The following is an 18,547-nucleotide window of genomic DNA, read 5'->3' on the forward strand; positions in this document are numbered from 1 at the left end:
CCTAGTATTTTATTTTCAGGCCTTGGGCTCTCTATCGGAGCATGCTACCTCTCATAGTGTGTATGTTGTAGAATCAGGGAATAAAACAGAAGATGCAGGTTGATAGCAAAGTGAAATTGATTCTCCCTGGAATGGCACAGAGAGCCATTCCCTCGTGGCACAGAGCTCATAGGTTAGTGTGAACATTTTAAGTATCGAAGGATGGTCCTGGATTTTCTGTAGAAGTAACAGTTTCAGGAGAGAAGGACTGAGAGTACTGTGAAGGTAAAGCTGAATTACAGCAGCAACAACAACAGAAGGGGTGAGGACAGCTCCTGGAGAAACATGCTTAAACTATGTGAGTGCTCATGCACAGGACACATAAAGAAAAGTTTTGTGAGCCACTCCTGAGAAAGGATGGGAAATAGAAGGGAATGAAGGGAAAGGAAGCTTCAAATCGGTATCTGCTGGGCCCTTAAAAAGAAAAAGGAATGTTGCTGTTTTCTTTGATAGGACAGAGGGATAAAGCATATAGAAAGAAATAGGTAGTCCCGCCACTTCACCAAGTTACATGACATGAAAATCTTTGTTACAAATGAAATATTAAAATAAATGTTAAAGTATTTAGTATTAAAATACTAAAATTTTAATATTATACGAGCAAACTAGGTGACCATCAGTCATATGGTCATGTCCAAATACATAAATGGTTGGCCTTATATAGACCAAAATATAAATTCAATTCACTTTGATTTTTACATTATATTTGTTGATCTGTAGAAAATAAAAGTTAATGAATCACTTAAAACCATAAATGAAAACACTGTATTTGATAGTATTAAGCAAAACTTGGTTTCATTGTATTAAAGATTTTCCAAATTCCCAAAACCAACATTTAGAAAACATAAAATATAATTTAAAAATATTAATCATATTATGCAACTTTTTTTGCAAATAACAACTCAACAGCAGTTTTTTCCAACATTTCAGAACTAGACAAAAAGAACAAAAAGAAGCATCTCTTCACCAACTAAGAAACATCTGAACTTTTGGCTATCTACACACAAGACCGACTTTATAATTTTTCATGACTATCTATGCCTTCTAAGGCAAATTAGCTATTTTCAGAAGTGGACAGATATTGCTGATGAAATTGGTAAGTTCAACTTTTGCAAACCTGCATCCAGTACAATTGTCTTGGTGAAAAAGACTCCAGTCATCTGGTCAACTGCAATATAAACTATGAGATATCTAGTCTAAGTTGTAGCATTTCATTTATTCATTTATTTATTATGCAGTTCCGTTAAAATTCACCTGTATGTTTTGATTAACCTAGAGCAGTTATTGATGTTTATGATTTCAAATGGCTCTGACTCATTAAATTCAACTGAAAATGAAAATAAAGATATATTTATATTCATAAATAAGAATACATCTACTCCTGTTTGTTTGGTGTAAAAAAAGGGAATAGGAAAATACCCTGAGAGTAAAATAAGAATAATGATGTTCATATACTTTCAAAATATGATAATTATATTTAGAAATGCTAGTAATTTACACATGCTGAGCTATATTATCATAGATTCTGGCATAGGACATATCTAGAAATTAGAGAATATTTTCCAAAGTAACAAAAAATTTAAAAGTACATACTTCAAATAAAAAAACAAAAAACTAAAGGAACAGGCCTCTTAAAATAATTGCTATGTATTTTCTTGTCTGGTGTTTATTATCTAAAAGTTTCTTTTTCTTTCCAACACCCAAGATAAAATGGCTTCTGAGCAGTGTTTACCTTTGGTGTTAGCTTGGTCTCCCCCTCTTGTCCAAACAGATAAAATCGAGCCCACTGGAAACAGCAAGGCACTCCCTTCCTCTGTTATTTGTAAGTTGACATCAAGTAGAGAAACACCTTCTGTAGTTGCATGCATGCTGTGTTTTCTCTCCTTGCTGAAAAAAGAAAAGCCTTTTCTTTTAACCTGGCTGCCTTTGAAGAAGTGACTTAGACATCTTCATGGCCTCTAAAGGTAAGAGAAAATATAACCAACTTATAATGTTTTCCTTATAATATGATTAGAAATAGAGTTGCAGGGGTTCAGGTTTATATTTAAAATATGCCATTTATCACTTTTGAGCATTGAAATTTTAAAATTTTAATACCAAGGAGCATGTTTCAGAATTTGAAAGAAAAAAAAAAAACAATACTCTCTTTGCTATAAAAGTTAAGATGTAAGCAATGTTTTAGTTATCATAAATATAAACAGAGAATTGCTAAGAAAAAATATATAAGAAAAATTATAACGGTAATATTTAATGCCAAACATAAGGACAGATTTATACTGCAAATTTAAAGGGATTTGAAGTTTTGTTTCAACTCCCTTAAGTTGTATAAATATCATTAGTATTATTTCACTTTTAAAGAACTCAAAAGACAAGATATGTGGATTTTTTTAAGATACTGAGTTGCAGTCTCACTAAAACATTTGTGAAATTATGTAAAAAATGAAATTATAATGTGTTCTTATTCCATTATTAGAACAAATCATTAAACACTACACTATAATGAAAAGTTTTAGCATGCAGAATAATGATTGGTATAATTGTTGGAAACCTTTTAGCCTAATTACAACTAAGATAATATGGTCCACCAAATTATAATATCCTAAATTAATGATCCATTCAAAGAAAGTGAAAATACACTTTTGGGCACTACTTTGTATAGAACAAATGAGGTAATCTTTTCATCTTTCATCAACATTTAATTTATACCAATCCCTGAGTATCATTGGAAAAGCACAAATTGTAAAATATATACATGAAATAACAAATTGAATTTTAATGTGTTGCTTCATTTATATAATTGAACACAAAAAATATATTGACAAGTATTTTCATTTAAGAATGACACTTTGTCCAAAACACTTCATCAATTTATAAAATAAGAGATACAGCAACAACTGCACCCTGTAAGGTAAAGAGTTGCAGAGGATGTGAAATATTTATAAGCTAGTAATACATTTTTAAAAGAGTAGATAGAAATTCAAAGCCGGATAGAAATTCAAAGGAGTTCCTTCTTCATCTGGTGGTCTGAGTCTTTGAAGAAACTTGTGACTAGAAAGGACTATTATCAAAATATAACTAATGTAAAAAAAAAGTTCAGTAAAGATAAGGACTCAAGACTAAACTTAGAGAGGTAAAACTTCATGTGAAAGACTAATACACCTTCTGTAACCAACTCAAAATATTTAACACGTAGCTGTTAGAGACCTTAAATATAAAATAATATATAAAATAAGTGAAAATAAAGCTTCATTTTGAAATAGATACCTGGTTTGAGGGAACAAGTCAGGTTATCATCATATTTTATCTAAAATATTTTTGTGGATATCATATTTAAAATATATTTAAAGGCATCTTGTACAGTATCATGATGCTCTTCATTCCATGAAATTGTGTTGGCAATTGGCATTTTATCAGGGAATACAGGCATTGAAATTTTCACATTTCATAGGCACCACTAAGCCAAAAGACAGCAAGCATATTGAATGTCATTAGAACTGAATAAATATTTGTGGTATCTGGAGCCCATGGTTTAGTACAATTAAATACAATTTAAGAACAGCTTGACCTCAAACCTTAAGTTTGAGAAAAACAGGAGTTTCCTGGATGATCTACATTGAAGAGGAGTTATCCCTATATATTAGTACAAAGTGAACTGGTAGCCCAGAAGAGAAAGTGATCTCAGAAATGTGGTCCCCAAAGTCTCCAGGTGAAATCCCTTCATCCTAGATTGCCAAGTAAAGATTTTGGATGTGATCTCCTCTGGGTTCCAAGGGTATTCATGTCCCTAAACCTGCTGTGAGGCCTGAGGACCTATAGACATGGTCAGGAATGTAAAGCCACCTGTCAAACACTCAAATCTATTGCATTTTGTTGTAGTCATCATAGCAATAGGTTAAAAGTGGAATAATATACTAAACTTTTTAGCAATAAATTTGACGAGAATGAATCGAATTTACCAGATACTATAGGAAATTGATCTCTACATGTGATTTTTTTTAAAATGAAAGGATATCATGTATACAGTAAGGTTTATAGAGAGCACCAAACTTAGACTTTATGGTAAGTAATCACCAAGATCAAGAGATAAAACATTTCTGGCATCTCATAAAAGTCCCCCTTTGGTCAGTAGTCATGCTCCTCCATTCCTAAGTTTAACAGCTATTATAAAATTTAATATTATGAACTAGCTTCCCCCAGATCATACTTTCCCTCTGATGTTGTTTCTGTCAACTGGGAAAACATGACAAGGCTAAAAAGAAACAATAATATGTATTTAGAATCTTAGGTTTACATATTAAGGAGCATATTTGCAGTCCAAATTGTGCCTCATTAAGGAAATTTTCATGAGCAAAATAATATGGGAAGAAGGTAGCATTGAAAAACCTTTTTAATCAATAATTAAGGTTTGTTATATATTATATTCATTATAGTCATTGACTTTTAATCAAATTGACTTTGATTACTAGAAGAGAAGTAAAAATGTATCTTGCAGAGTTTTTGAAGGAGGTTGTGCCTATCTAGAAACCAGTTATTGCAGGTGAGTAAATAGTTTTCAAAAGTTAAAAACTTAGTAAGATTTAATTTGAGCACAGGTGAAGTCCGTTAGTCTGACTCAAACATCCCTCTTCACAGTTCTTTGAAAGTCAATGAGAGGAGTGCTCTCACATTAATGCTGGAGAAGATGTTGTCTATCTTTTATTATTTTCTAGTTGTTATTGTGATATTGGCCAGTGACTCTTCTTCAAATTCTTACCTGATGTTGACAGAGTCTTCCCTCAGTTTACTGCTTGGGCTTCCACTCAAGCCCTTTTTTCAAGAGCAAGAGACATTGCAGAGCCTATGCTGTATGTGTCTGCCCAGATTTAAGAAAAATTCAGGGTGGGGGTCTTTGTGGGAGGGAGACATGTGTGTGTGGGGGGGGTTTCAAGTGACAAATTTATTTTCACGTGGTCCTCATCCTACCACCTATCCAAATTCTAAATGTTACAAACCAATACAAATTTAGGGATGCATGTGGGATTATTGCTACATCCTTTAGGTTAAATAAATAAAGGAACCATCTTGCAGTTATCTCTCGCTGACACCACATGTACACACAACCATAACAAGTTTATCAATGCCAGAAACAGTTTATGCTGGTGTCCAGAGGAATATTGCTTGGATTGCTTATATTCCTTCACCAGTTTTTATTTATTATATGTATTTTTTTCTTTAGTTGCTTTCCTGATGCTCATCTAGGCTATACTTTTGTTCACTTAATAATGGGGGACTTACTATTTCCAACAGCAACTAAGTTGATTTTTCAAATTAATATTTAGAGATTTAAAAGAGTCAATAACTCTCTTCACACAGCCCTCTTATATGGATTTTAGTGTCAGTCCTGAAGAAAGGCCAGTCTAATATATTGTGAATTTTATAGATGCTACTCCAATTTTAGTATGTGTACAAATATTTGTGCAGCTGACATAACTTACTTTCTTATATTAATTTAGAACCAGATTCCTGTCTTCCCCATTCATGTATTTTTAGGTAGTCTGTATTGTTTGTCTTTATAATATACATTTAATATTAGAAAATACCTTCCTGTAAGCTTACTCCCTATGCTCAATCTAAACAGCATATCATTGATAAACTCAGTGAATACATGTGAGAATGTTTATATTTTATGGACTAATTAAGATTAGAAGTAAAAACTGCTAATCCTCTTTAAAAAAATGGCATCTAATATGCCCAAGTGGCAGCCATGTGAGAAGAAAAAGGAAAAATAATTGTAGAAAGCTTATAATTCATAATTATTAACAAAATAATTTTTCATGTACCACTTAATAGAATTTTTGCATATCATTGCAAAAGCTCCAGTTTGATGCAAGGTATATAAAAAATCTGGAAATGTCAATCTAAGAGATAATTGAAATAGCCACATTTTTATTAAGCTATAATGCAGAAAATTTATTGTTTCTTTAAAAATCACAGTGGGTCTCCATGGTGGCCTAGCGGGTTAAGACTCAGTGCTGTTATTGCTACTGCCTAAGTTTGCCCTGGTCAGGGAGCTAACCCACGTAGGGTACAGGAGACCTCTCCTGTCTCGCCCACTGCTCCCCTCAGCAGTGTATTTCAGTAGATCTGCCTGTTCTGCTCCCTGCTCCATCTCTGATGAATCCTCTCACTGTCCCCCTCCCCCACAGATCTTTTGCCTACACCTCAATTCATCTATGCAAAAAATAAATAAATCTTTTAAAAAATCATACTATTATGTTAATATTTTTTCTATTATAATATTGGTTGAGATACAAAGGGATTCACACTGTCAAAATGTTTGATGTTTTTGTGAAAATACAAATCATTGCTCAATTGGATATTATAAAATCTTTAAAAAGCTTATAAATTAGTTATGAATATTCTCATATTATATAGAACACAATCATTTATGAAAGTACAGCCCCAGACCAACAGCATTAGCTTAACTGGGAATTTATTTGAAATGCAAATTCTCAAGATCACCCCTCAACCCAAATACTGAATCAGAATCTCCGGAGGAGGATCCAACTTTCTTCCATGTCATTGGGATGTAGGCTAAAAAGTATAAGAACCACTCATTTAAAATGAAAAATAATAAATAGTATTATTGATACAAGACAGAAGATGTCCTTGGAAATTATAAGGACTCTTGTAATATGTGGGGGATGGGGAATATGCTTTGAAAGTCATAAATGTAATTCAAAGGTTTTCTATTCCCTTATATCACTTAATTTTCTTTTCTAGCTTATAATTCTTCAACTTATCAAACAGTTTTATATGACTACAAATAATACATTTTCTGAAATCATTAATTTTGTCCATATTCAAGTTTTCCTCACAGTATTACTTTCATATTGCTTTTTTTGATCAGAGGGGTCAAGTAGTGGTGTCAATGAATAGGGAAAATTAAAAAACCTTCCTACCATGAGAAGCAGCAGAAAATAATCTACCCTCTAAAATAAGATGTAATAAATATTATTAAAAAATACTAAATGAAATGCCCTAAATTCAAAGATGGCCTGATATTTTAATTCTATTGCAGATGGACAGAAACAATGGAGTAGAGGTCTACCTGGATTTCTTCCTGGAGCACCAGACCCAGATCACAGTCTTCCCGTCTCACCTTCTGGTCCAGGGAACCAAGCATGGCAGCCGGACCAGTCTCTGCCTAGCAGTCCCCCACCTGGTCTTGAATATTTAAGCCAGGTGTTTTGCTTTTGTTTCATTTTATTTTTTAATCTCTATTTCTACAAATGTTTTTCCTTTAAATGAATACAGACTTAGTTACTTGCTTGTCAACCAAGTTTGAAGTACTTCAACAAATAACTTATTGAAGTCAGAAAAACATGAAATTTAATTTTTTATTTGTTTCTATGATTTGGGGAAAAATTGTTTTCTTTTATTAGCATTTCTATTTTCCATATTTATTTGACAGAGTGGCAAGACTAAACATTTTTGATTGAGCAATTTAGCACATTTATCTTCCTTCTGCTCATAGCTCAAGGTGACAGTGACTTTATCCTCCAGGGATTCCCTAATATGTTTAGTCACCTATAACTGTAAAATATTGAGTTCTTGTTATAATCAAAGTATATAAGAAGCATAAAACTTAGTCCCACTCACCCAAACATTCTGCAATGTTATTGACAAGGCAAAAAAAACATGTTGACAAAATTGATAAAACCCTGATATGCACACAATAGTAAAAGGTGGTGTCTAAAGAAAAATTAAGGCAGAAGTACTCAGGAGAGATTCCACAAGGAGCGGAACATTTGTCTTCCAATGATTCCCAAAATGTGGATGAAAATCCAACTGGAAGTTATCAAGTTAGCAGTAATTATTCTTTGATACTTTCTCCAAGACAATTTGCTTGAAAGATGGAATTGTTGTTAGATATAGTCACTGTGCCAGTCATTAGAGGGTAAGAAATGAATCAAATTTTGTAATAAGACAATCAAGAAGTGACATCTGAATTATATGGCACATAAACAGCAGTTGATATTTATGTATTATTGTTGCTTTTTATTTTATACTAGAAAAGATTAGACATACACTTACACTAATATTGAGATGTCAGCACATCTGCTGCAATTTTCAGCTTGTTTGGCATTCTTTCAAACTATAAAGTCTATCTCCTTTATCAAAATCAAATCTCTGTGTTAATTCCCTTAAGGTACAAGAAATTTCTGTTATGCCTGATAGCTGCATGCAGCATATGTTCCTGGGAAAATGTTTATAATTGCAGATGCCTTCTCCAGAAACCCACTGGCAGACAAATGTACATTAGAGACTGGAGAGCTCAGGGAGATATGTAAAAGAGCTGGAAAATCTAGCCCACTATCTTCCATCTGCAGAAAGGATCAGCTGTAATAGCTGACTAGAGTTGATTAACTGCTGCAAGCTGTTTGGGAATGTTGTCAGACAAGGTTTTGCCAAGTATAAAAGTGATATACCAGTGCCAGAGGGCTGGGGTTTGATGATCACATATGGTCATCACATATCCTTCTTCCATCCATGAATGATGACACACCCAGAGCCAGATGCTTGACATGAGTACATTTTCTTCAAGCTCAGTAAATAGAGATATGAACCTATTGGCTTCATCTAAAATGAAGTAAATTTTTAAAAAGATATACCTCTGGTAATCTTTTTCAGAAAACAAAAATATGTCACAAGCTGGTGAATATTTTACTTCAAAGGGAAAGATAATATACTCGCTTTATACTAAAAGAGCACTGATGGGCTTTAAGAGCATGTACATATAGCAGGGGTTGTAAAAGACATATAAAATTAATTTTATGTGCTAATTGTTGTCTAAAAATCATACAAATCAAATAAAATAACCAACATTTGGAAATAAAACATTCTTCAAAAAATAAACAGGAGATATACCAAAAAATTCATCTAAATTAAAATCAGAGTGAAATTTATAAAATCATCTATTCTTTCTTAACCAAGTCCATCTGATGACTACAGAAATTTTTGTTTCCATAAACAACTTGAAAATAAATTCATGTATATGTGTTATATATATGTGTGTGTGTGTGTGTAATGCTGTTGTTCATATAGATTAAATCTAATTAACTTAAATTAAATCTAATAATAAAACATAGATTATTTTTCTAGATTGGCTTATCGTGTTCACAATAGTCAATAACATTTTTTCATAAATGCCAATGGATAATCTTTGTAATTTAGTCATCTATAGGTAAAAGTGGTGAATTAGAGTCTATAAAGATACGTGAAAAGATCCAATTTCCTTTGATACAGATGTTAAGCAGAATCACTGATATTTTCAAATCTAATAATTTATACACTAAATGAATCTTCATGCTATATATTCAACATTATCATTGAATTTCATTTTGTAGCCTTCATACTAAAGGAGAACTTTACTTGCTCTGACACCTGAATATATAATCCAATCTATTTAAGGCTTCCAACAATTCCTAGTCCATCCATTAATGTTCCAGAGCCTACTTAAGGAAATTACAAAGACAACCAAACACAAGATCCTCAAATCCAGAAAACTGCCCGCCCTCCGAGACAAATCAAATGTTATTACAGGGTGTGGGTAAGTAGAAGAGAAGAGAAAATAGGGAAGAATGGTACTCAGAATTTCCAAAGTATCACTTAAAAGTTGTTTCTCACAGGTCCTAAGATTAGTTTAGTGATGCTGGTATGATAGAGTAGAAAACAGGTTGAAATTGGCAGCATTATGACCTGGGTTCAAATCTCAGCTTACCTATTTGTAAGCACTGTGATCTTGGGCAATTTACTTAATCTTTCTGGGATTGGTTCCTCATGTGTAATATGCAATGACATCTATCTCTCTGAAATTTTGTAAGGATTAGACAGTTTGTCAAAATATCTATCACAAACTATCTAGCACCTTAAGGTAGTCATTAAGTAAACAGCTGCTATTTTTAGATATTAGAAAAATACAGTTTCCCTTTTTATTGTGGAGTGTATCTCAATTGATAGTTGATGTATTTCAAGACTAACATTTGACACATAGCAATAACAATAACATTCAGTGTTCCTAAACTCAAGTCTTTGTCTTGTCCCCATAGTTACCCATCCCTAAATTATGTTACATCAGCCCACTGCTAGAAAACCATGGCTCTCCTCTTAGAGGTTTACTTCTCACCATCCCAAGAGAACCAACAACAGTACACTACAAAACACTTAGTCTAACAACAGCAACAAAAAAAGCTTTGCCTTGATTATTATACTAAATGTTAGAATATATTAAATCAAAAAAATTTTTTGGAAAAGCATTTTTTGTGACTCTTTAAAAAAAGATGGTACGCACACTCTTTTATCAACAATAAGATTTAAATAGAGGAAATGATGTTAGTTTTACCTTCATCTCAGGCTATACAAGGAGAATGAAGTAAATAACAATAGAACAGAAATTCTGGGTTTGTGATGCCAAAGCAATATCATATATTATAAAATATATGCCTACTTCAGTTTAATAATTACCAGTGAGTATAGTATTGCAAAGGTAAAGTAAAGTGAAGATTTTTTTAAGGCAAAGGAGAAAATGAAGTATTCCAAGAGATAATGATTGACATTAAAATAGTATTCATGATTCTTTGTGAATCTTCAAGTATTGAATATCAAACTTAAAAATACACAAAGAACACTTAAGAATAAGTTTTTACTATGTAGTTTTAAAAAATAATCTGTATGGTAACTTTTAATTTAATCCTCTCTCAGCAATCTCTGTAAATTAACTGCAATTCTAATTATATCAGGCAAATTTTATCATGTTGTATTTTATCATTTTGTAACATTGTTTTTGGGGTTTTTTTTTTGTTTGTTTGTTTGTTTTGCTTAAATTGGTATTTAGTTGGCACTAAAAGGATTTCTGTTGTGAAAGGAAAAAACCTGTAGCACAACCTCTTTCAGTTTTAACAAATATATCTCATTACTATTAGGAGTGGTTTCAGTATGACAGAGTGAAAGTAGTCAGGGCTGAAAGGAATAGCAAGGTATCAGTTCATTATTGCTTTGTTGCATTTCCTTTCAAAAATTTGGCATTTTCACACTTCTTTGGTATTATTAGTCAGCTGTTGTTCAAAAATTTTCTCAAACACTGTTTCCAACTTCTACTCTTTTATCCCATTACCACAGAAAAAGTACAAATGTTAACCACAGTTCCTATTCTTATTCTGGCAATTCTGCATTAGAAGTTTAAGGGTTATTGTAATTTTTCACTTTCATTTCAAAAAAAACAGTTTATCTTCCTTTTTTATTACCAAAAGTTAGCTGTTTTAAAAAATGCAGCCAATAAAAAATATGAAAATCACCGAATTTCATGTAGTCTAGTAAACAAATTAATCCTATTCTCTTCAGAGATTTTCGAATGTTGTGATGTAATACTTTTTATTTCCTTTATGTCACCCTTTAACAGTTAGACCTGATCATTATACACCAGCAAGTGGAGCTTCTTGGAAGTAAGTATATTGTATGTTATACTCCCACTAATTAAAACTACTTAAAACACTTTACTTTTTTTAAAAAAGATTTATTTATTTATTTATACAAGAACCGGGGTACAGGCCAGATGCGTGGGAGGGTGCGGGGACTCACCAGAGACAGAGCGGGGAACAGAACAGTCAGACTGATGAAATACATTGCTGAGGGGAGTAGCGGGCGAGACAGGAGAGGTCCACCGCACCATGTGGGACCTTCACCCCGGCCGGTGCTGCAGATGCTGCAGACAGCTTCACAGCACTGAGCTCAACCTCCTGCGCCACCAGAGGAGGCCCAAAACACTGTACTTTTTAAAAGTTTCTTCATATCTATTTAATAAACAATAAAATTAATAGCTTAGAGTAAACTTAGATCAAAAAGTACTATGAGTGTTATAGTGGTAGTTGTGGTGTGTTGACATACATCTAAGGAGCCTACTCTCCTAAATGTGAACCTATTCTCCTAAATCATATATTGTTTTAAAGCAATGTTACCTCAATAAAAAAGAAAAATACTTGGTCTATTTTTTCTAATATAAAAGTTGAAAGTAAAATTATTAGTCAGGGGCCTCCCTGGTGGCACAATGTGTTAACTGTCAGCACTATGAAGCTATCCAAAGTGACTGCAGTATGAATTCAATCCCCAACCAGGGAGGTGACCCACATGGTGCAGCGGACCTCTCCTGTCTCACCCGCTGCTCCCTTCAAAAGTGTATTTCAGTAGATCTGCCTGTTCTGTTCCCCACTCTGTCTCTGGTGAATCTTCTCACCACTTCATCCCCGGCCTGCACCCCAGCTCTTATATGCCTAAATAAATAAATCTTTAATAAAATTACTAGTCTGATTCAGATAATCTTAATAGCATGAAACTCTAAATCTTTAGTAATATTGTCATTAGTAATCTAACATAAATTTTAACCTTAAATAATAAAAGATATATGATAATTAATTTCCATGGTTGCTAATAATTTGAATTTCCCTCATAATTTCAGGGCTGTCAAGCAATCTTGAGACTGACAAAAGCACATCAAAATAAAATTTCATCAATTTCATTGATTCTTCAAATAGGCAAATTTTTTAATGCACACATTTACAGCTATGATTAACTGAATTCAAATTATTTGACTATATATTAATTATAAAACATTTCAAAATTGAAATAGCAGAATAGCAGAAATAAATAGATCTACATTTGTAGATATATTATCACACAAAGATTTTTAGACAAAATCTCAGCGAATTCCAGTTGCTGTGTTCCAGTGAATTCCATAATAATGAAAGAATCATTTTTCAAGTCCTAAATTTTTCTTTATAGCATTGCTTTCTTAACTGAAAACAAGAAAGCAGGTCATATACCAAGAGTCAAACTGTATTAATTGAACACCTTTGTTCTCAGAGATTACTTTGTTTTCTATGTCTAAGTTCTCAAGTTTTAGAGCACAGAAGTAGATTTGTAAGAAGATGCCATCTATTAATAATTGATTACTGTTTTAATAGCACTTCTTTTATTCATTTAAGGGTTTGATATTAAGCAATAGCTTTATATGATGCTTTTTTTTTTTTTTTGCTTCATTAGTGATACTTGGCACTGAAACCTCTAACAAATATGAGATTAAAAACAGCTTGGGACAAAGAATTTACTTTGCTGTGGAGGAAAGCATCTGCTTCAATCGTACTTTCTGTTCCACCCTGCGATCTTGCATTCTGAAAATCACAGACAATTCAGGTAGAGAGGTGATTACAGTAAACAGACCCTTGAGGTGTAACAGCTGCTGGTGCCCTTGCTACCTACAAGAGGTTAGTCATTGGCTTTACGTGTGTTTTTTTTCCCCCCTCCTTTGGAAAGATTGGCAATTATCTTTTTAATGACTGGCATTTATTTTGTTTTATTGTTTGTTTTTAATAATTTATATGATTCTTACTTCATTTTTCATTTGTGCACAATGTATGTATTTTCATTTTGGTTATATTCCCCATACAATTGCACCCCCCCTTATTTTGACCCTAATCCTTCCTCTCCCCACCCCTCCCCACCACCCACAGTGTGTCTCTAATCCATACTTGCTTGTTGATTTTGATTTTTACTTTGTATTAATTAGTCTTTTTCCCGGTCCCTTACTTAAGTTTTCTAAATTCCTGCTATGAGTGAGACCATCCGGTATTTTTCTTTTTCTTTCTGACTTATTTTGCTGAGCATGATCCCTTCTAGCTCCATCCATGTTGCTGCAAACTGCATGTGTTTATCTTTTTTAATTGCTGAGTAATATTCCATTGTGTGTATGTACCATATCTTCTTGATCCAGTCATCTACTTTTGGGCATTTGGGTTGTTTCCATAGCTTAGCTATTGTAAATAGTGCTGCTATAAACATAGCAGTGCAGGTGCCCTTTGGAATTAATGTTTCTGTGTCATTTGGGTAAATACCTAGGAGTGGAATTGCTGGGTCATAGGGAAGCTCTATGTTTAGTAGGTCAAGAAATCTCCACACAGCTCTCCATAGTGGTTGGACCAGTTTGCACTCCCACCAGCAATGCAATTTGAGATCTCTATGAGCTAGAAAGAACAGGTTTTACTCTCCACATTTTATAATTATGGAACAGATGCTTAGAGAGTGGAGGTGATATACACATTTATGAAATAACATGTATTGGACTTGATCAAGGTCTCTTTAGAACCAAGTTTCTCTATTAAGACCTGGAGAGTCTGGAAGACCACAGCGCATGTTTTCTATGATCCAGCAGACCAGGTAAAGGAGGAGTCAGAGTCCCCAGTGGCTTTTTGCAGGTCTTTTTACTTAGATTACCAGGTACAAGGCAGGCAGGGGCGCTGAGGGGCTGGGCTCTCCGGCCTTCTCTCAGCTTCTGCTTCTTTTGCTTCTCTCTCGGCTTCTCTTTTGGCTTCTTCTTGGCTTCTGCTCATTCTTGTTCTTGGCGTCTCGGCTTCTACTGGCGTCCTCATGATGCCACACATAAAAGCCCAGTCTTAGCCCAGGTGAATCCCAACTACCTAAGCCCACACCCTATTCAAGGTGCCCGCCATCAGTCATGCATTCAGGACCGCAAGGATCCATCATCTATGCCTGCTGGCGGGAGGGCAGAAAAGCCTGACATTTTTCCTTACCCTACAAGACCTCTGTATAAGTATTCTACTTTCAATGATGGGAAATATATATTAATATGGAAGTAGATTAATCAATGATTAATATGGAAAGAGGTTAATTAGGCAAGTTTCTACATATATATGACAATTCTCATATATATTATAGGCAAATAGACAATTAACTGGTTAATTGATAAGATATCTAAGGTTCTTATACATGAAGCTAAGAATTTCTGCCCACCTATTGAGAATATTTAAGCTCAAATATACACATGATGGTATAGTCAATAAATCACAAAATATGTGACATTTGACATTTCTGACATTGATGCTTTATGTCACAGTAGTCTGGTGTCATACAAATATAAGATGCCTCTAAATATTAGTTAATAGTTTTTTAATTTGGTCAAAATCAAACCAGTTACAGTAAAAGTGATCTCAGAGCAAATTTGTATAATTTCTACACTCTCTTGTTGAAACCCCCTTTGTCTACACAAGAACACTACTACAGATACGCACCTACGACGATGAAGTTACACATTAAGAAAAACTAAGATCAAATTATGAACCTCTGGTTTGATTTAAAAGAAAAGAATTTTCAAAGTTTATACTCAGCTCCATCATACTTTACAAGGACTCTGATTAGACTACATGGATATGTTATAAATTATAATGAAAAATAAAAATTCTAGGGGAATGAAGGGTACTAGAGTAAATACTAAAGACTAAAAATGTAATTACTAGTTTTGGCACTTTGAAAAAAGTAAAACAGCAATCAAATTGATGTGTGATAACTGTAACTCTACAAGTAACATTTATTTTTAACTGAACACAGATAAGTTGGAAGTTCACTATCTGAAGATATTAAATTTCAAATGTATGAGGTATCTCATATGAAATATCTTCAATGCTTGAAAAATTGTTGTACTTGGAACACAAATAGCACAGAAGTCATTGTGTGGGCTCCATTTTCTTTATGGAAGATCGAAGATAAGGATTTTTAGAGCATAGTGACAATATCTTTAGAGTGAATTTGTTTCTATAAAGTATTTTTTAAAACACTGCTTTGCTTCCTTAGAAGCAAGGATTTGGAATGATTTACAGAACATGAAAATAATTTCAAAACAGTTTACTCTAAGAGATAGTTGCCATGATAGTAAAATCTTACATTATCTCTTCTTACAGTTAGAAATCCAAGCCCCTCCTGGCACTACAGTTGGCTATGTTGCACAGAAATGGGACCCGTTTCTGCCTAAATTTACAATTCAAAATGCGAACAAAGAAGATATTTTGAAAATTGTTGGTCCTTACGCAACGTGTGGCTGTTTTGGTGATGTGGATTTTGAGGTATGATTGACAAAATGAAGAAAGTTTTCACTTAGATCGTGATTTTTTTGGAATACAGCTCATTAAATGAAAAGCTTCAAATCAGGAAGTATCACTGAAATAATTTATAGAAGAATATATATGTGAAATAATATAAGGAGTACATATTGTTCATGTTTATTTTAATTCTAATTTCAATAATTCTTGTAAAATATACTACAAAAATCTGAATTATGTGAAATTACAGTACCTATAGTATAAAGCAAGTAGTAGAGTTTAAAATGAAGTAAGTTGCATTTTTATCCTATGGTCCCAGTGGTAACACATTCTAGTTCAGATGTTATCTCAGAAGCATAAGCCAATTAAATATCACTGATTTAAAAACTCTGTTCATAAACTTCATAACTTTGTTTTGTAAAACAGTCTACTCTCAAACACATTTCTGTAAGTTGAACATTAAACACTAGTTAGTTGCAAATTCAGTCTGTAGCAATGTGAACTTTATTTCCTAGAAATGGCCTAATTTAAAGTTTATATTTATTTTTAATTCATTCATTTATTCATGCATTCACATATATTCCTCTAGGACATCCAGTTTCCATGACTACAGAGAACACTATTCACATACAATACAATGTAAGTTTTGCAAAGTGAGTAGTCCCGACTCCATCCTACTTCAGAAGGAATAGGTATAGCTTTCCTAGGAGTCAAGTATAAATATTGCCTGTTTTCAAAGAGAAACAAGACTTGAGGATGTTACTATCCGTAGTAGAGGGATATCCCAAGTAGCTTTCTTGTTTTTTAACTTCTACTGCCATACAGAAAGTGAAAGTTTATATTAGATTACTTTCAGCCTTTGAAGTGACTCAGGGAAAGCCCGTGATTAGTTGACACAATTTAATTGTAGATCTCTAGCTAAGGACTAGAGATATTTTAATGTCAATTTATTCTGAATTTCTGTGTAATACATTAGAGTTTTTTAATGCAAAAATAGGACATAGTGTTAATTATAGGAGAATATAATATACTACAATATGAAATGAGATAAAGCAATGTCTAATAATACTTGTGTCGGTAATTATAAAATCAAACAAGTTTACAAATAATACCTAGCAATTAATTTCTTTCAAAATGCTTGAGTTCTTTTCAAGAATTTACTTATTTTTTAGTGAAGAAAATAAAATTTGAAATCTTGACTTAAGGTATATTTATTCGCAGTTAAATTTCAGTCATAAAACATGATCTAAGGTTTTGAAAAGAAAAGGATTATTTTTCATGGTTGACAATATAGTTGAGCCCGTGTCCCTGCTGCCATCTTGTGGTAGCCTGGCCTCATTTATTGCTATTATTTTTTTACCACCTATAAACAAACAAAAGCAATTATGATAGATTACAAAACTGTTATAAAAGCAAAATTCCTGAAAAGTGAACCAGTAAGTTAAATATACACACCTGTAATTCTATAAATGAATTAGTAATACCAAATTGTAATTTAGAAGATGACAAATAAAATAATTCATGTTTCTCATGAAGGAAACATACTAAAAGAGTTGTAAAATCTTGTTTTGCTTTCAAATTTAACACCTCTTATTTTATTTTCAAAGGTGATCACCATTAATGAAAACCTTACAATTGGTAAGATTTCAAAGTACTGGTCGAGATTTGTAAATGACGTCTTCACAAATGCTGACAACTTTGGGATTCATGTTCCTGCAGATCTAGATGTGACAGTCAAAGCAGCGATGATTGGTGCTTGTTTTCTCTTGGTAAATATGGTCTTGCAAGAGTAGGGGTACGGTAAATCTCATTTTACACAGCATTTACCCCAAATACTAAGCTTAATGCATAGGGGACTAGTTTGGGACAAGAAATCTTTAGAAATCAGAATGTAGGAGTCTCAATTTCTATTAGGCACCCTTCCGTGGTGACTGACTTCCTCTCTCGTCCCACTCAGCAAATGTTGAGTTTCCCTTCTCTTTCAACTTCAATTTAGAATTTTGGCTTATTTTTACTTCCAATGAAAAAATAAATGAACATAAATATGCATTATTTATCCTAGGAAAAGTTTCATTGTTTAAATATCAACAACCAGATATTCTCTTAAATGTTATATATACATAGTTTATATATATATATATATATATATATATATATATATATATAGTTTTCTTGTCCTTCCAACAAAATACATAGATAAATACAATGACAGGGATGGATGGATATGTACTAGTTTCCATTATTACAAAGATATTGTATCTTTTACTTTTCTTTTCAACTCATAATTTCATTCAGGACATTTTTTAATGCTCTGTTAATGTATATGAACATATACAGATATATATATATATATATATATATATATATATACACACACACATGGGTTATTGCTCCAGAAACATTAGAGAAATTAGTGTTAATTAGTTATTTTTGTAAGAAGTAGAATTCATGGATATTGAATGCTAGAATTTCATACTTATAAATAGTCATGTTTCCTCAATTCCCATTTTTATCTACAAATCTAAACAATTCTTTCAGTTTTGCAGATCATCTAATATTTCTTCAATTCCATATTCTCTTCTATA

General features: G+C 32.8%; 1 protein-coding gene across 1 annotated transcript; it reads left to right on the forward strand.

Moving 5' to 3' along the window:
• The first annotated feature begins 1,898 nt into the window (after window positions 1–1,898).
• On the forward strand, window positions 1,899–17,755 carry LOC119256918 (phospholipid scramblase family member 5). The gene is made up of 6 exons (XM_037524659.2): window positions 1,899–2,003; window positions 7,100–7,263; window positions 11,480–11,522; window positions 13,117–13,337; window positions 15,825–15,986; window positions 17,570–17,755. The coding sequence occupies exons 1-6, from the start codon at window positions 1,991–1,993 to the stop codon at window positions 17,753–17,755; spliced, it is 789 nt and encodes a 262-aa protein (XP_037380556.2). The 5' UTR covers window positions 1,899–1,990.
• The last annotated feature ends 792 nt before the right edge of the window (window positions 17,756–18,547 follow it).

This window comes from Talpa occidentalis, unplaced genomic scaffold, assembly GCF_014898055.3.
Source record: "Talpa occidentalis isolate TD23 unplaced genomic scaffold, MPIMG_talOcc4v2.1 talOcc4.4, whole genome shotgun sequence".
Taxonomy (NCBI): domain Eukaryota; kingdom Metazoa; phylum Chordata; class Mammalia; order Eulipotyphla; family Talpidae; genus Talpa; species Talpa occidentalis.